Genomic DNA, 20,152 nt, shown 5'->3' with positions numbered 1-20,152 from the left:
AGAGAAGGTTTACAAGGATGTTGCCAGGACTTGAGAAACTCAGTTACAGAGAAAGGTTGAATAGGTTAGGACTTTATTCCCTGGAGCGTAGAAGATTGAGGGGAGATTTGATAGAGGTGTATAAAATTATGATGGGTATAGGTAGAGTGAATGCAAGCAGGCTTTTTCCACTGAGGTAAGGGAAGAAAAAAAACCAGAAGACATGGGTTAAAGGTGAGGGGGGAAAAGTTTAAAGGGAACATTAGGAGGGGCTCCTTCACACAGAGAGTGGTGGGAGTATGGAATGAGCTGCCAGACGAGGTGGTAAATGCGGGTTCTTTTTTAACATTTAAGAATAATTTGGACAGATACATGGATGGGAGGTGTATGGAGGGATATGGTCCGTGCGCAGGTCAGTGAGACTAGCCAGAAAATGGTTCGGCACAGCCAAGAAGGGCCAAAAGGCTTGTTTCTGTGCTGTGGTTTCTATGGTTTCCATGTGTATATGTACATAAAACTACATTCCCTTAAGTGACATCATAGACAGTGAAGAAGATTATCAAAATTACAAGATTTTTGTAAGATAGGTAAATTAGCTAAGGAATTACAAACGCTGTTCAATCCAGATAAGTGCGAGGTTTGCATTTTGGAAAGTCAAACGAGGGTTTGTCTTTCACATTGAATGGTAGAGGCTCAGGATCAGAATTCGACCAGAACAAGTACAGAATTCCCTGAAAGTAGCAACACAGAGAGTGAGAATGGTGATGGTGGTGCTTGGCACGTTAGCCTTTGATAGTCAGGGCATTGATTATAGGAGCTGGGTATTATGTATCAGTTCTACAAGATGTTGATGAGGCTGCACTTCGAATATTGTTTACAGCTTTGGTTGTCTTGTTTATAGGAAAGACATCATTAAGCTGGAAAGAGTGCAAAGAGGATCTCTGAGAATTTTTCCAGGACTCAAGGGCAGAGACTGACAGGTGACCATACAAAGCTGTATGAAATCATGTCAGACAACCATACAGAGGTTAACCATGAGGGCATAGATAAGTCTGTTTCCCAGGGAAAAGGAATCAAAATATAGGGGGCACTGGTGTAAGATGAAGGGAAAAAAATTAACAGATCTAAGAGACAACTTATTCATACAATGTTTGATACATACAGCTTATGAAGCGGTTGAGGCTGATATAACAACAATATTTTAAAAGACACTTGTACAGGTGCATGGATAGGAAAGGTTTATAGTAAAATGAGCCAAAAGCATCATATGCGATCAACGTATAGGGGCATCTTGGTTGGCATGTACAGGAAGTCAAATTGCTGTACTATTTGATGATTCACTGCCATTAAATGTTATTAGGGTAACCAACACAGATGTAAACAAGAGGCAACCAAAGAAACATTTGCTTCCATGCTGAAACTATGATTCTACGAAGGTCTAGGAAAGCAAGATTCCTCCACAGTCCAAATGATTTACCACATTTCACACAGTGCTTGCAAATGGGATAGCAACACCTGGAAGAAGGTGCTAAAGATCAATTGCATTGAGTGGATCTGCATCTTTGGACCATCACAAAATAGATGACAGAAAACAAGAAATATGTCAACAAAATAAAGAGCTTCTGAGGTGGAGAAGCCCACGGTTATTTTGCATAAATTGATTAAACTCACAGATCAAGGGAACTGGTTTCCACCACGTTTCACTAGAGTAGTAATAAATAACTTTTTAGTACATCTTTCTGTACAAAACACAATTATTCTGAGAGCTTTCCAGCTATGTCCAGAGACAGGCTATCTCGGAGGACAGGTTTTGTGATTACCCACAGCTCCTTGCTTTCTAGTTACACATCCACGTAAAGTTCAGATTGGTAATATTGAAGACACTTTCTGGATGAAATATAATAAGGACAATTAGCGGCTGATTAGAGTGCACACAAATCTATGACACAGATACAGCACAAGAAATATATAAGTACCTGTAGTGACAATCTGCTCGAACCATCAACTTCCATTCTACGCGAGCACACCACCACTGTTCCTTCCATCCATCAAATGTTTTATTCAACAAAGCATGACAGTAATGAGATCTAGTGAAAGGAAAAGACAACATCACATAACAGCTGATTGCAATTTCATTCCCAAGATGTTCATTCATGACTAAGTATTAATTAAAAGCCCAGATACAATTGAGCCTGAATTATATCTTCATTGTGCCATCCATTTTTTAAATATTTCTAATAACATGCAGTTGCAAGTTAAAATTTGCAATACTTTCAGCATTTTTTCCAAAAATTCTTCACAATTTGACCTTTGATACTAAAGCACACTTATTCTCCATAACAGCAAAATAGAACATGTAGTTCAAAAGTAGATTTGTATTGGTGAATTTTTTTATGCTCCACATAAGTTTCCTCTCCCTAAACCTCAAAACGAATATCCTTTTTGTCTGTTGTGTCCCACCAACCTGCTATTGTTCTCAACAGTAGTTCACAGAATCATAGAGATGTACAGCACAGAAATAAGATCATCTGTGCTGGATATGCAGCCTGTCTATGTTTATCCCACTTGCCTGCATTAGGCCTGGATCTCTCCACTCCTTACTTATCCAAGTGCCTTTTAAGTGTTCTAACAGTAGCTACCCCCACCACCTCCTCTGGTTGCTTGTTCCAAACATTCACCACACTCTATGTGAAAAACTGCCTGCTTTAAATTTAAATTTCTTCCCTCTTACTTGAAACCTCTAGTTTTAGACTCCCCTGCCCGAGAGGAAAGATTCTGACTATCTGTGCCTCTCATGCATTTTATAGATCTCTCTGCAGTCACCCCTCAGCCTCTGACATTCCAGAGAGCATAAACAACGTCAATCCAATTTCTCCTTACAATCGCAAACACGAGGAATTCTGCAGATGCTGGAAATTCAAGCAACACACATCAAAGTTGCTGGTGAACGCAGCAGGCCAGGCAGCATCTCTAGGAAGAGATACAGTCGATGTTTCGGGCCGACTGGAAGTCCTGACAAAGGGTCTCGGCCCGAAACGTCGACTGTATCTCTTCCTAGAGATGATGCCTGGCCTGCTGCGTTCACCAGCAACTTTGATGTGTGTTGCTTCTCCTTATAATCACTGCCCTCCATTCCAGGAAATATCCTGTTAAATTTCTTCTGCACTCTTTCTGTTGCTACCATATCCTTGCTGCACTGCAGCAACCAGAATTGTACACAATACTCCAAATAGTATCTAATCAAGGTTTTGTATAAATACAATGTGACATAGCAACTCCTATAGTTAGTGCCTTGGCCTAGCCTACCAAGTGCCTTTTTCACCACCCCAGCCAACCTAGAAAGTTATGATGCTGCATCCGAGTTTTCAACCAATCTGGATCAGGTTGCACATTTCCGTAGTTTAGACCTCTCGTGGAAAATGCCAGAACAAATAATGGTCAATGAAAGATTCAAAATTAGAATTAATAGCATTAATGGTTTGTGGTAATGATAAAATACCATTTTCAATCAGTTTCTTTTTCAAATACAACACACAGGCAGGAGAGTTTGCATGCAACAGATTGTTGTTCTTGATTAAGACATTTCTTCTTAATTCACAACAATTTTATATTTGTGATCCTCAATTTAGGATTCCTTCTGGGGAAACATCAACTCTATACCCATCCTATGAAATCCTTAAAAAATTTTGCAAACTCACTCTTCAACTGTCTGCATTCCAGCGAAAACAATCTTAGTCATAACAGCCTTTCCTAATTGCTACAACTTCTCCTTCCTGTACCTTCTCCAGGGCCCGCACATATTCTATATAATATAAAGACTGAAACTGCACAGAACATCAAATGCAGTCTGTTATATAAAAATTGACATTTTCAGTTCTGTATTTCAATGGTTTTCTTCCAGGAATTAATCCAATTGTTTTTGCTACTTTTGATTTATATATTCTTATTTACTTGAGTCACTACTTTACAAATTGGGTTGTTGTATCTAACTCCCAACTATCTATCTTTAAAGTCATTCATTATTTATCTTTGTTATTTATCAATTATCTTTTGTTGCAGTCTTTCCTAATACTAGTTATTGCTCCATTTTTCCCAAAATTTGATTTCATTCGCCTTTGAAATTGTCCAGTACAGAGTTTACACAGGACATTAGATTGATGGCAGTACTGCCAACACCAATCCTTGTGGTGCACCACTTTCCAAATGCCAAGGCTTTATTTGAATTCAAAATCCTTGTTTCATTTTTAGTCAACTGACTACCAATCTGATATTTGTCCCAACATATATATCAAGGGTAAATTTTGTTCTTGGTCGACATATCTCAACTCATCCAAACTCCTGATGTAGGGTCTTGACCCACTGAGTTTCTCCCAAAATGTGTTTCTATTCTGCTACAGTAGTATAGTAGCTAGTGTAACACTATTACAGCGCCAGTGACCCAGGTTCAACTCTACCACTGTCTGTAAAGAGTTTACTCCAGGTGCTCCAGTTCATTCACAAATTCCAAAGATGAACAGGTCGTTAGGTTAGTCACGTGCGTAATTGGCATCATCTCAAATAATAAAAATATTTTTAAATTGTTGCTTTCCTTTTTGCAGCTACCAGAAAAGAATATTATCAAACAAGAAATGGCAGTAATCAGACACTTTGTCCCTTGCTCCACCAATTAATTAAACCGTCTTTGCCTTCTCTACTTTCTTGCCAAGCCCTTGATTACAGTTATGAGTCATACAGCGTGGAAACTAGACTTTTGGCTCCATCAATCTTCTCTAATGCTCTAACCCTAATGCATTTATACCAATTCTAGAAAACATACAAACATAGAAAACCTACAGCACAATACAGGCCCTTCGGCTCGAAATGCTGTACCAAACATGTACTTACTTTAGAAATTACCTCGTGTTACCCATAGCCTTCTATTTTTCTAAGCTCCGTGTACCTACACAGGAGTCTCTTAAAAGACCCTATCGTATCCACCTCCACCACCATTGCCAGCAGCTCATTCTACACACTCACCACTCTCTGCATAAAAAACTTAACCCAACATCTTCTCTGTACCTACTTCCAAGCACCTTAAAACTGTGTCCTCTCGCATTAGCCATTTCAGCCCTAGGAAAATGCCTCTGATCCTCCAAGAGTCTTACCATTAATACTACATTCTGCCATTATATTTGACCTGCCAAAATGAACCAGCTCACACTTATCTGGGTTGATCTCCATCTGCCACTTCTCAGCCCAGTTTTGCATCCTATCAATGTCCTGCTGTAACCTCTGACAGCCCTCCACACTATCCACAACACCCCCAACCTTTGTGTCATCAGCAAATTCAATAACCCATCCCTCCACTTTCTCATCCAGGTCACTTATAAAAATCACGAAGAGTAAGGGACCCAGAACAGATCCCTGAGGCACACCACTTCCATGCAGAATATGACCCTCTACAGCCAGTCTTTGCCTTCTGTGGGCAAGCCAATTCTGGATCCACAAAGCAAGGTCGCCTTGGATCCCATGCCTCTTTACTTTCTCGATAAGCCTTGCATGGGGTATCTTATCAAATGCCTTGCTGAAATCCATATACACTATATCTACTGCTCTATCTTCATCAATGTGTTTAGTCACATCCTCAAAAAATTCAATCAGGCTCGTAAGGCACAACCTGCCTTTGATAAACCCATGCTGACTATTCCTAATCATATTATGCCTCTCCAGGTATTTATAAATCCTGCCTCTCAGGATCTTTTCCATCAACTTACCAATCATTGAAGTAAGACTCACTGAAATAATAAAAAATACTATTTTTTTATTCAAATCAACCGCAGCCAACATTTGTCTCTCAACATGCACTAGGGGCAAGTTACAGTAGTAAATTAACTTACCAACTATATGCCTTTGGGATACGGCAGGTAACCAGAGCACCTGGGGAAAACTCACATAAACACAAGGGGATGGTGTAAATTCCAGACAGCACCAGAGGTCAGGATTGAATCAGGGTCGTTTGGAGCTGTGAGGCATCATCTCTACTAGCCCTGATTTCTTCCAACTCCCAAACTGTTCAAAAGAGTATTAGCCTCAAATGCTCAATCATGGAGCACCCACAAGCCCACTATTATCAATGATTAAATCAGTGGGTTTCAATCTCATTGAAGAGACTGCAATTTATTCCAACTATCCTTGGTGAAACCACAGTTGTAATTGCAACTTCTGGTCACATTTTATTGAGTCATTCTTAGACAACAGCAAAACATGTACTGCCTGGAGGTGGGCATCTGGAGTTAACAGTGCAGGTTTCTGAAAAGTGGCAGAGCTAACCTGCAATTTGCTAAAGCAACTGCTGCTTAATCACAGTCACCAAAATATCCTATGTGGACTTCAGAAGATACTTCCTTACCCACAGAGTGCTGGAAATGTGGGATTTGTTGCAGCAGTAAATGGTTGATGTGCAGGGTATATATACGTTTCAATAGTCCAGACAAACATTTAACTGAGAAGGAAATCAAGGACTACAATATTCAATTTAGATGTTGAAAAATGTTAGGAGATTCAATGGAGCATAAACTCTGCACAGACTGGTTAGCCCCACTCACCCATCTCTATGCTTTATACCCCTTGTAATTCTCCCTAAACGACTCCATTAACCCATCTGAATTTCTACGCTGACTTGCTGTATTCACCCCACAGTTTACTTTAGCTCCTGGGCTTTATAAGAGTCAACAGTTGAGGACCCAGAGGTGACCAGAATGGTACACAATAAGTGACAGTATGCCATGTGAAAATAATGCATTCATTCATGCCCTTCACTTTAACCATTTCTCCATCCCTGGTGATGTGTTTTCACCCAATCTGAGTTCTTATTTTCTATAACAAGACCCGTACATTCTCTGCTTGTACCTTGAAATTCTAACCATTTCCATCTTCAATCTAAACAAATTAAAGGAAGCAAATATAAACTTACCTGGCCTTGGATGGAAGGATTCTGCCAAGCGTTTTGCGCACCCATAAGTACAGGAACTTCCTTGCAAGGTGCCTGGGTTGACAGGATTACATTATTATTTGGTGTAGTTTCATTCCAAAGTCAAACACGTTGAATTCTTCAAGTATAAGATTTTAGACAAAATATTGATGATTATCATCACTGATTCCTTACCTATAATGTAGGCTGAAAACCAGCATAAGATTTAATCTTAATGAATCCACCAATAGATTTCAATGTCACAAAAAAGGCTGCAATATCCTACATTTTTTATCTCCTTGGTGAAATTGCAGTCAAAATTGCAATTTTACCACTTTTTATTGAGTAATTCTTACAAGATAAAAAAAAAAAATCAAGCCTAATTCAACCTCCTGTTACCTAGCTTTGGATGGAAGGCTCATCAGTAGAAGCAAATTATAAACTACATAAATTGCATAGCATAATACTTCAAATGAAATAATGTGGGTCAAAGTGGAGGGAGGAGTGTTTACTTACCACAGCTTGATTTGAAATTGCTGAGTTTAGCGAAGGAGTGGGAGAAATGTTGAAATATAACTGGAGAGTCATTAACTAGTAGTTACAGCCTATTATGCCACTGGTGTTTAGGGCAGCAATGAAGATCATCCATTTCTGTTTGTCCTCAGCAATCTTCTCTATTTTGCCCCAGGTGTCATTCAGGGTCCTCTTTTCTGCCTCTACAGCACAGCATCAAGTTGTCTTTGGTCTCCTGTGTTTCCTCTACCCTTCAGAGGTCCAATGAAGTACTGTCTTGATGATGGAGTTGGCTCCTCTTCTCATTACGTGCCCAATCCATCTCCAACATTTCCTCATGATGATTGCGACCATGTCCTCTCAGCAATACTGAAGGAGTAGGGCACAGTTGGAGATCTTTCTTGGCCAGAAAATACGGAGCATTTTCCAGAAGGTCATGGTGTAGTTTGATGACAGCTTGGCAAAGTCGTTCTCTGTCATGCACCAGCATTCTGACCTGTACAAAAGTGTGGAGAGAACACAGCTGTAGTACAGCTTCACCTTGGTGTGGACATTGTACTTTACTGATCCCCATATGTTGCTCATTGATCTGAAGACATTTCTAGCTTTGCTGAGTCTGCACTGGGTGTCGTTCTTGGTCCCAACATCCTGCTGACTGATGCTGCCCAAGTAGGTGAATCTGTCAGTGCTGGGTAAATCAACACCACGTGCCTTGACAGGAAAAGGAGACATTGTCTCAGTCTTTCTCCAAATGACTCTCAGTCCAACCTGTTCACCAAAGGTACACAGGCGCTGAGTTTTTTCTTGTGTATGCTGGTATACATGTTAAAGCAATAAAAGTTCATCTGCAAAGTCAAGGTCTTCTAAAGTAGAGAATAGAGCCCACCCAATGCTTCTCTTTCGTTGTTCGCCTCATCACCCAGTCAATCACCGGGTTAAATAATATCACCGACATCACACAGCCTTGCCTGACTCCTGTCTTGACTTCAAAACTCAAATTGCAGTCCCTAACTCTGCAAGTGAAGTTAACAGAGAAACTCAGGATAAGCTAGACAATTTTGGAAGGGATCCTGTATGATGTGAGAATTCGCCAGAGGCCCTTATTGTGGATGGTACCAAAAACCTTTCCGAGGTCCACAAAATTCACACACAGTTGTCTCTGCCAGTCTGTACACTGTTCTATGACGTTACACAGTGTGAAGATCTGGTTGACACAGCCTCCGTTTCTCCTGAAGCCAGCTTGTTCTTTCCACAAGCACATATCGACTGCATCTGTATCAGGACTTTGGCGAGAATCTTGCTGGACCCTAGCAAAAGAGTGATGCCACACAAGTTGTTGCAATCACTTAGTGCTCCTTTCTTGGGGATTCTAACAAGAACTCCCTTTCTCCAGTTCTTGGGTACTTGTCCCCGTTCCCAGATTATAGTAAACAGTGGTTGCAGAACTTTGAACAGTCTGGCATTCAAATTGTCATGTTCTGGAGCTTTGCTGTTCTTTAATAATTTAATCAGAGCAACAATCTCTTCATTCTTGGATAGATCTGTGTTGATGTCAAGGTCCTCTGCTAGCTCTTGTATGTCAGGTTCTTCATTTGATGGTGGTCTATTCAGTAATTCTCTGAAACACTCCATCCATTGTGCTTCTTCCTTTTTCAGTTGTCAAAAGCAGACTGTTCTTATCTCTCACAGGACCACTGGATCTGGCCTGGAACTTTCCACATACCAGTTTTGAAATTTTGCATGAATTTCTCTCATTGCCTCAATAGGCCTCCCCTGCAAGGGTTTCCATGTAGACTCTCTTATCTTTCTTACAAGTCTCTTCCCTTTCTTGTTAGCTTCAGTATATGCTAGTTAAAGTTTCTCTTTAATTCATGTTGACTTTCAATCTAACACTTTCTTCTTAATTTTCTGTCTTTCTTCTAAGGCTGTCCATGTTTCCTACTTTGCTCTTCTTTCCAACTCTGTATCCTCTCTACTTTCTCTGAAGACTGAAGCATCCGTCTCCATATTGTGTTGATCCTGTTTACTGACACATCCTCATCAAGATCTTACAAAGTCTAGAATCCGTTCTTAAGCTGAATGGTGAAGGCAGAACTCACACTGGTGTCCTTGAGCTTTTCAACATCAAAACATCTTTGTACACGTGCTCTGGTCCCAGTGCTTCTCAGCTTAGGTTTCATCACTGCTACAACATAGTTATGATCACCTCCATTTCTGCTGCTCTCTTGACCGTTAGATCTTGCAAGGATCATTGCCACAGACCATTAATCATGAAATGATCAATGGTCCACTGTGTTAGTTTGTGAATTTCATGGTGCTGAAAGAGGGTCCCTCCTATGACCAGATTGTTCATGGCACAGAATTCCACCAGGCTTTCACCACTGTTAGCAATTGTTCACATATGTGCATGCCCATGACCCAAGTGAAGTACGAGTTTTTATTTCCCACTTTGGCAAAGATTATGTCATGACGTGGTGTTAACTCTACCTCCAATTGCAACTGTTCATTGAAAACGCAGGGAGCACCAGAGGCATCAGCAGCAGCACAAGGCAGGTGGAGCACCACCAAACATGGTGAGTTCTTTCTCCTTGCATGGGGTTTTTTTTTAATTTTTTAAACCATAAAAGAGAGATAGGGTCCAGCGGAGCCATTGGCAGTGTGGGGGCTAGAGTCAGAATGCAAACTTAGAGCCTTTGAAGGAGCTTGACAATGAAATCAGGAGAGCTAGAAGGGGCCATGAAAAGGCCTTGGCAAGCTGGATTAAGGAAAACCCCAAGGCATTCTACAAGTATGTGAAGGAGAAGAGAATGAGCCTTGTGAGAATAGCACCAATCAGGTGTGATAGTGGAAACATGTGCATGGAGTCAAAAGGGGTAGCGGTATATAAAATTATGATGGGTATAGATAGGTATAGGGAATGCAAGCAGGCTTTTTCCACTGAGGCAAGGTGAGAAAAAAACCAGAGGACATGGGTTTAGGGTGAGGGGGGAAAGTCTAAAAGGAACATTAGGGGAAGCTTCTTCACACAGAGAGTGGTGGGAGTATGGAATGAGCTGCCAGACGAGGTGGTAAATGCGGGTTCTTTTTTAACATTTAAGAATAAATTGGACAGATACATGGATGGGAGGTGTATGGAGGGATATGGTCTGTGTGCAGGTCCGTGGGACTAGGCAGAAAATGGTTCGGCACAGCCAAGAAGGGCCAAAAGGCCTGTTTCTGTGCTGTAGTTTCTATGGTTTCTATGGTAAGTACTTAATGAATACTTTCCTTCAGTATTCACCAGGGAAAAAGACCTTGGCAATTGTAGGGATGACTTATAATGGACTGAAACGCTTGAGCATATAGACATTAAGAAAGAGGATGTGCTGGAGCTTTTGAAAAGCATTAAGTTAGATAAGTCGCTGGGTTTGGATGGGATATACCCCAGGTTACTGTGGGAAGCAAGGGAAGAGATTGTTGAGCGCCTGGCGCTGATATTTGCATCAATAGGGATGGGAAAAGTACCAGAGGATTGGAGGGTTGCAAATGTTGTTCCCTTGTTCAAGAAAGGGAGTAGAGATAACCCTGGAAACTATAGACAGTAAGTCTTACTTCAGTACTGGACAAGTTGTTGGAGAAGATCCTGAGAGGCAGGATTTACAAAACATTTGGAGAGACATAATCTGATTAGAGATAGTCAGCATTGCTTCATCATGGGCAGGTCATACCTTACAAGCTTGTTTGAATGCTTTGAGGATGTAACAAAACATTGATGAAGGTAGAGCAGTGTATGTGGATTTCAGTAAAGCATTTGATGAAGTTTCCCATGCAAGGCTCATTCAGAAAGTCAAGAGGAGTTGAGCATTGAATTATCTGAAACTGCCTGGGATAAGTGTTTGCCTATGATACAGGCTTGCTCTGTTAACAGCAGGCACCAACTGATCCAGTTTAAAGTTGTCCACCGTCTCCACTACTCTAAACTTAAATTGCACAGGACTTACCCTTTTGTCTCACCAATGTGTGATAGATGCCAAGGGACGGAAGCCACATTGTCACATACTTTTGGTTTTGCCCATTACTGACTGGATTTTGGTCCAAAATATTCGACTGGTACTCAAAGGCTCATAAAAGATCCTTCCCCTTGGAAGCTGGCCTCGCTATATTTGGCTGCTCGCAATCTACTATTTGTTTCCCTGCAGCTATACAACAGTTTGTCATACTGGGGATGATTGTTGCCAAAAGACTTATCTTGAGGGAATGGAAATCACCTTCTCCCCCTTCCTTTCGGAGATGGGTGGCTGATATGATCTCAGTCATACAGATGGAAAAACTTAGGTTCTTGAGAACCAATTCAATTAAAAAATTTTAGGCTATCTGGGATCCATTTCTTGCCTACCTGGGCAAGTCCGGGGTCGGATGAGCAATTTCCCCCCAGCTGATTTCTCACGGCCCTCATTTGAGATTTAATGTTTAGTATTTTTGAGTACTTTGCACACCAGGCATCCCTCTAATGTTATGCCTCTTTCTTTTTTTTTGCTTATTTCATTTTTATGCATGTCTGAGCTGGTATGTTCTTGTTGATTTCATTGATTTTTTTTGAAAATTTTGAAAATAAAGTATTTAAAAAAAAGGAATTGTTGTAGATGGTTCGTATTCTGCATGGATGTCAGTGACCCCTGGTGTTCCACAGAGATCAGTTCTGGGATCCCTCCTCTTTGTGATTTTTATAAATGATCTGAATGATGGAAGTAGAATTGTGGGTTTGTTAAGTTTGCTGATGACACAAAAGTTGGGGGTGTTGTGTACAGCCTGGAGTTTTGTCAGAGGTTACAGTGCAACAGCGATAGGATGCAGAACTGGGCTAAGAAATGGCAGATGGAGTTCAACCCAGATAAGTGTGAAATGGTTCATTTTGATAGGTCAAATATGAAAACAGAATATAATATTAATGGTAAGATTCTTGGCAGTGTGGATGATCAGGTTGACAATGTTGTTTAGAAGGTGCATAGTGTGTTGAATTCAATAGTCATGAGATGTTACAGCTATGTAAGACCTTGGTCAGACCCCACTTGAAGTACTGTGTTCAGTTCTGGTCACCTCACTACAGGAAGGACGTGGATACTATAGGAAGTGCAGAGGAGATGTACAAGGATGTTGCCTGGATTGGGGAGTATGCATTGATCGTGTGGATAGCCAGAAGCTTTTTCCCAGGGCTAAAATGGTTAACATGAGGGGGCATAATTTTATGGTGTTTGGAAGTAGGTACGGTTGGGGGGGGGGACATCATGGGTAAGTTTTTCAGAGTGGTGGGTGCGTGGTGTGCACTGCCAGCGACGAAGTGGAGGTGGATACAATAGGGTCTTTTAAGAGACCCCTGGGTTCATGGAGCTTAGAAAACTACAGGGCTATGCAGAAGGGAAACTCTAGGCAGTTTCTAGAGTAGGTTACATAGTCGGCACAACATTGTGAGACGAAGGGCCTGTAATGTGCTGTAGATTTCTATGTTCTATGTTTTCTTCAACGTCACTATCGTTAGTTGGAGCAAAGCACTAGATCAGTCATATTCACTTGCTTCTCTTTTAGTCTGACTCTCAACAGCCTGCTGTTGATTGGTTTCCACTCTAGAAAGCACTTTTCAATGTTTTTCTTCAAAATGACAGTTACACCATATTGATGCTAGCTGTCTTCCCTTCCTGAGTATGAAACTGTTTCGCCAGTTGCTGCGTTTAGTCTGCAGAACCCGTCCATCTGCTTTCGCTGACGCAGAGTATATGTAGGTTGGTGCAACGCATTTCTGCAGTTATTTGTGCTAGCTTGCCAGTGTTCTACTGGGCTCGTACTTTCCAAAAACCAATTTTGGTCTTGAACTTGGTGGTGTTCAGGGCATTGTCATCAATTGTAAGCAAAACAATCTTACTCAATTCCTGACTACTCAATAATCAGGGCTTCTTTTCAGAAATCTACACATTATGAAGTTATAGAAACATAGAACATAGAAATCTACAGCACATTACAGGCCCTTCGGCCCACATAGCCCTGCATTTTTCTAAGCTCCATGTACCTGAGTCTCTTAAAACACCCTATTGTATCCACCTTTACCACCTTCACTGGCAGTGCATTCCACGCACCCACCACTCTCTGTGTGAAAAACTTACCTCTGACATCTGCCTTATACCTACTTCCAAGCACCCTCGTGTTAGCCATTTCAGCCCTAGGAAAAAGCCTCTGGCTATCCACACAATCAATGCCTCTCATCATCTTTTACACCTAGGATGTATACACCATCTTATAACTCAAATTATCTCTATAACATGAAACAGAGAAACCTTCCTGCCCAGTATACTATCTATTCTATTGTGATTTCTTTGCTTTTTGGACCACAGTTTTTAATATTTTATCCTTTGAACATTTCTATTAGAGTAGTTATTGGTATATTCCCTCAAATACACCATTAACTACTCTAACAGAGACATTTCTCAATATAAAAGAGAACTGCATACGGAGAACATGTTTTAAGAAAACATGTCTAATTTTTTTATGGACATTTCAGTACAAAATATTCCTCTGCATGGAAAATGGCACTTTACTCATGAAAGCAAAAAAAATGGCTTTGTCAATGAAACGCAGACAGAAGTGCTATAAGGAAAAAGTCATATATTGAACAATCCTAATCAAAAGAATTACCATCATTTCTTCTAGCTGTAATGAGATCTCACTATTAGCCACATCTCTTCCTCACCCCTTTCTATCTTCTTTCTATGACCCCCTGGCCAACTCACCCCTCCATGACCTCTGACACTTTCCCCTGCCACCACAGAATATGCAACACTTTTTTCTGCATCTCCTGCCTCACCAACATACAAGAGCCCTTCCATGTGAAGCAGATTCACATGCTCCTCCTCCATTTGGTGCTCCCAAAGTGACCTCTTCTACATCAGCAAGACAAAGCACAGACTGGGTAACCAATATACAGAGCATTTGCACTCTGTACAAAACCGCTATTTCACAACTTCCAGTTACATGCCGTTTCAGTTCCCGTTCCTATGCCAACCTGTCCATCCTAGGTGCCAATGCCAATGCAAAGTAAAGGAACAATGCCTTTTATTCCATCTGGATACTCTACAACTTAATGGTATGAACAATGAATTTTCCAACTTTGGGTAACCTTCACCTCCTCTATTATTCACCAAATGAACATCAACCCCACTCCCACTCCTCTCCTCCTGATCCTCTTCCAGTCCCGTTATTCTGTGCCCTTTTCCACATCCCCTGCCAGGTTCTCTGTTATTCCCTCAGCTCCGTCCACCTACTATCCACACATTTCACCTACTCGCTCTGCCCTCATTCCCAATCTAATTCTGTTCTATTACCTCCCGACTAATGATTTCTATTATCCTTACTTATCAAGATTATAGCACTAATAGTCATATCACCCTCCAGAAGCTGCCTCCACCTTCCCCACTCCCCAATCCTGCCTGACTCCATCTTCCTCCTTTTTTGCCTTTATCTATCATGTCTCCTATCTGGATCAATCTGCCCGCCATCCCTCAACATCCGCTTTCCACCTAAGAGTACCAATCACCTCTACCTCACCACTCTGCCCCTCCTTTTTATAACGGCTATCTCCCCTCACCACTCTCAGTCCATTGCAGGGTCAATGCCCGAAACTTGTACAATTTCTCACCAACCCTCCCCAAATAGATGCTGCTCAACTCATTGTGTTCCTCCACCAGACTGTTTGATGTTCCAGATTCCAACAACTGTAATATGTTGTGCCTCCAAGGAATTTCTGTATCCTTTTTCATCACAAAATATTAGTTCAACAAACAAATAATACATTCTATAATCAAATTTTAGAACATTGAAAGAACAGAAAAACTAGATCAGCTTCCTTGCCCTACTCCACCATTCAATTAGACAATTGTTAATCTGATCTGGCCTTAGCTCCTCTTTCCTGTCTATTTTCTACAACCCTCAGTTCCCCTGTGATTCATATACAAGATTTTTAAGGTTTCTGAGAAATAAGTTTAGTCACTTTAAATACAGAGGTTAGAAAATGCAAAGCTCCAACAATTGTCCATAACTTGGATAAATATATTTTGATACTAATCACAGCACAGGAACATAGCGATTAGCATAATGCTTTAGAGCGCCAGCAATCATGGTTCAATTCCTGCAACTGTCTGTAAGGAGTTTGTATGTTCTCCCCATGACCATGGGGGTTTCCTCCAGATACCACAGTTTCCTACAACATTCCAAAGGTGTAAAGTTTGGTAAGTTGTGGGCATGCTTGTTGGCACCAAAAGCTTGGTGACACTTACAGGCTGCCCCCAGCATATCCTTGGACTGTGTTGATCATTGATGTAAATAACACATTTTCCTGCATGCTTCGATGTATATGTGAAAAGCTGAGGTGATCTTTAACACGAGATATTCTGCAGATGCTGGAAATCCAGTCAAAAATGCTGGATGAACTCAGTAAGGTCAGGCAACATTTATGGAAAAGAATAAACAGTTGATGTTTCAGATCAAGATCCTTCATTAGAACTGGAAAGGGGAAGAAGCAAGAAAAAAAGTTGGTAGGCGGAGACGGAGTAGGTGAAGTCAGGTGGTGAAGTTGGTAGGCGGGGAAGGTGACAGGTAAAGTCAGGTGGAACGAGGAAGTCAGAAGCTGGGAGGTGATAGGTGGAAAAGGTGTCTGAAGAAGAAGGAATCTGATAAGCGAGGAGATTGGACCATGAGAGAAAAGGAAGGAAGAGGGACACCAGGGGTCGGTGATAGGCAGGTGAAGAGAAAAAGGGTTAGAGGGGAGCCAGAGTGGGGGAATGAAAGAAAAGGGAAAAGAAAAGGAAAACTGAAGGTTAGAGAAATCAACAATTATGCCATCACGTTGAAGGCTATCCAGACAGAATATGATGTGTTGTTCTTCCAACCTCATTGTTGCAGTAGAGGCAGCCATGAACCAACATGTTGAAATGGGAATGGGAATGGGGATTGGAATTAAAATGGTCGACCACTGGGAAATCCTGTTTTTTGCAAATGGAGCAAAGGTGCTCAACAAAGCAGTCCCCCAGTCTACATCAAGTGTCACTGATGTTGAGGAGGTTGCATCAGGAGCACCAGATACAACAAACAACACAAATATATTAGCAGGTGAAGTGTTGTCTCACCTGGAAGGATTCCATGGAGCTGAATGGAGGAGAAGGAGGAGGTGAATGAGCAGATGTAGCACTTCTTCCATTTCAGGGATATGTGTCAGGAGGGAGATTAGAGGGGAGGGATGAATCAACAAGGGAATCATGGAGAGAGGACAAGAACCTGCGCTACACTCCAACACTTAATGGCATCTTTCCCGTAGCAGGGTGACCAAAACCAAACAGAATATTCCAAAATACAGTCTCACAAACATCTTTATGGACAATATCTCCATTTCAACCCTTCTATCACCAACCCAAGCTGAACCACAAGTGGACTTTGTGAATGAAATAGCAGCATTTTCGAGCACAATACAACAAATTTACCTGATACGAAGCTCCTTTAATCGCCCACCTCTGCTCCAGTTATAATTGACTCTATAAGGAATCATGCTTCTTTTTACACGCCGCACCTTACACCAATCTTGCTTTATGGGATGTTCCAGAGATGCACCTATGGGAAGCTGTGTTAGGCCTGCCGACACATTACTGGGGGTAGAGAATTACATAGTTGAACATCTTACCAAAAATGTTGAACTTCACATCTAATCCCCAAAAGTAGTCTGTAAGAAACCCAACAATATCCTTTTCCTTGTTTCTTCACCATACCACATCTACATATCATCTAGCTGTGATAAATACTACCATGTTTCCTACATTGGGGGTATCCAGAACCAGAAGGCACAGCCTCAAAATTGAGGGGTGACGTTTTAGAACTGAGGTAAGGAGGAATTATTTTAGCCAGAGAGTAGTGAATCTGTGGAATGCTCTGCCACAGACTGCAGTGGAGGCCAAATCCATAGGAATATTGAAGGCGGAAGTTGATAGTTTCCTGATCGGTCAGGGCATAAAAGGATATGGCGAGAAGGCAGGTATATGGGGTTGAGTGGGATCCAGGATCAGCCATGATGGAATGGCAGATCAGACTGGATGGGCTGAATGGCCTAATTCTGCTCCAATGTCTTATGGTCTTATGGTAGAAATAGGATGATTTGGCAGATAAATGCATGGCTGAGAAGCTGGTGCAGGGACTAGGGCTTCAGGTTCTTGGATCATTGGGATCTCTTCTAGGGGAGGTATGAGCTGCTCAAAAGTGACAGGTTGCACCTGAACCCAAGAGGGACCAATAGTCTCACAGGTAGGTTTGTTAGAGCTGCTGGGAGGGTTTAAACTAATTTGGCATGGGGTTCGGAACCGGAGTGAAGGGACTCAGGATAGGACAGATGGTAAAAAAGTAAAGACAGCGTGCAGTCAGACTGTCAGGAAGGCAGGTAGGTGGTGGGACTTAGTTGCAGCCAACAGGCTGAGTATCAAATCATTAGGGATGCAAATTCAGAAAGGATAGCAAATACGGTACTCAAGGTGTTGTATCTAAATGCGCATAGAATAAGAAATAAGGTGATGATCTTGTTGCAATATTACAGATTGCCAGGTATGATGTTGTGGCCATCACTAAATCGGGGCTGAAAGATGGTTGTAGCTGGGAGTTAAATGTCCAAAGTTACACGTTATATCGGAGAGATAGGAAGGTAGGCAGAGGGGGTGGTGTGGCTCTACTGGTAAAGAATGACATCAAATCAGTAGAAAAATGTGACATAGGATCAGAAGCTGTTGAATCCTTGTGGGTTGAGTTAAGAAACTGCAAGGGTAAAAGGACGCTGTTTGCAATTATATACAGGCCTCCCAGCAGTGGCTGGAAGGTGGACCACAGATTACAGCAGGAAATAGAAAAGACGAGTCAAAAGGGCAATGTTAATGGTACCCATGGGAGATTTTAACATACAAGTCGATTGGAAAAATCAAGTTGGTAATGGATCTCAAGAGTGAGCTTGTTGACTGCCTTAAGAGATAGCTTTTTAGAGTGTTGTTAAGCCTACTAGAGGATCAGCTATACTGGATTGGGGGTTATGAAATGAACCGGAGGCGATTAGGGAGCTTAAGGTAAAAGAACTCTTAGGAACCAGGATCACAATATGATTGTGTTCAACTTGAAATTTGATAGGAAGAAAGTAAAGTCTGATTTAGCAGTACTTCAGTGGAGTAAGGGAAATTACAGTGGTATGAGAGAGGAGTTGTCCAAAGTATATTGGAAGGAGCTGCTGGCAAGGATGTCAGCAATGATGTGCATTTCTGGGAAAAATGAGAAAGGCGCAGGAAACATGTATTCTAAAAATGAAGAAATACTCAAATGGTACAATAGTATAACCATGGCTAAATGGTGAACTAAATGAGTATTTTGCATCATTCTTCACTGTGGAAGACACTAGCAGTGTGCCTGATGTTGTAGTGTGTGAAGGAAGGGAAGTGGGTGCAGTTACTGTTACAAGGTACTCAAAAAGCTGAAAGACCTAAAGGTATATAAGTCACCCAGACTAGATGAACTGCATCCTAGGATTCTGAAAGCGAGAGCGTTAGAGATTGTGGTGGCATTAGAAATAATCTTTCAAAAATCATTGGACTCTGGCACGGTGCCAGAGGACTGGAAATTTGCAAATGTCACTCCACTCTTTAAGAAAGGAGGAAGGCAGCAGAAAGGAAATTATAGACCAGTTAGCCTGACCTCAGTGGTTGGGAAAATGTTAGAGTCAATTGTTAAGGATGAAGTGGTGGAGTACTTGGTGACACAGGACAAGATAGTAGAGTCAGCATGGTTTTCTTCAGGGAAAATCCTGCTTAATGAACCTGTTGGAATTCTTTGAGGAAATTACAAGTAGGATAGATAAAGGGGATGCTGCAGATATTGTATATTTGGACTTTCAGAAGGCCTTTGACAAGGTGCCACACGAGGCTGCTTACCAAGTTAAGCGCCCATGGCATTACAGGAAAGTTACTATCATGGTTAGAGCATTGGCTGATTGGTAGGAGGCAGCGAGTGGGAATAAAAGGATCCTTTTATGGTTGGAATAGTGGTGTTCCGTAGGGGTTGTGGGACCACTTCTTTTTATGCTGTATATAAATGATATAGAATGATGATGGAATAGATGGGTTTGTTGCCAAGTTTGCAGATGATACAAAGACTGGTGGAAGGGCAGGTAGTGTTGAAAAAACAGGGAGGATGCAGAAGGACTTCGACAAATTAGGAGAATAAGCAAGAAAGTTGGCAAATGAAATACAATTTTAGAAAATGCATGGTCATGCACTTTGTTAGTAGAAATAAATGTGGGGACTATTTTCTAAACAGGGAGAAAATCCAAAACTCTGAGATGCAAAGGGATTTGGGAGTCCCTGTGCAGAACATCCTAAAAGTTAACTTGCAGGTTGAGTCGATGGTGAGGAAGGTAAATGCCATGGTTGCATCAATTTCAAGAGGGCTAGAATACAAGAGCAAGGATGTGATGCTGAGGCTCTATAAGGCACTGGTGAGGTCTCACCTTGAGTACAGTTTTGGGCTCCTCATCTTAGAAGAGAAGAGATGTGCTGGCATTGGGGGGGAGGGGGCCAGAGGAGGTTCAGAAGGATGATTTGAGGAATGAAAGGGTTATCATACGAAGAACTTTTGATGGCTCTGGGTCTGTACTGCTGGAATTCAAAAGGATGA

The 20,152-nt window shown here is 41.5% G+C and overlaps 1 protein-coding gene across 3 annotated transcripts in view; it reads right to left on the bottom strand.

Moving 5' to 3' along the window:
• sfi1 (SFI1 centrin binding protein) overlaps window positions 1-20,152 on the bottom strand; it is a 246,468-nt gene that overhangs the window by 211,494 nt on the left and 14,822 nt on the right. For all 3 annotated transcript variants that reach the window (XM_072243230.1, XM_072243231.1, XM_072243232.1), the window contains exons 3-5: window positions 16,942-17,103; window positions 6,932-7,003; window positions 1,956-2,066 (exon numbers count right to left, since the gene is read on the bottom strand). In XM_072243230.1, coding sequence (XP_072099331.1) covers window positions 1,956-2,066; window positions 6,932-7,003; window positions 16,942-17,103 — 345 coding nt within the window. The remainder of the gene's footprint in view (window positions 1-1,955; window positions 2,067-6,931; window positions 7,004-16,941; window positions 17,104-20,152) is intronic.

This window comes from Mobula birostris, chromosome 25 (assembly GCF_030028105.1).
Source record: "Mobula birostris isolate sMobBir1 chromosome 25, sMobBir1.hap1, whole genome shotgun sequence".
NCBI classification, from domain to species: domain Eukaryota; kingdom Metazoa; phylum Chordata; class Chondrichthyes; order Myliobatiformes; family Myliobatidae; genus Mobula; species Mobula birostris.
Note: the sequence above shows the minus strand (reverse complement) of the source record. Positions and strands in the feature narration are given on the sequence as shown.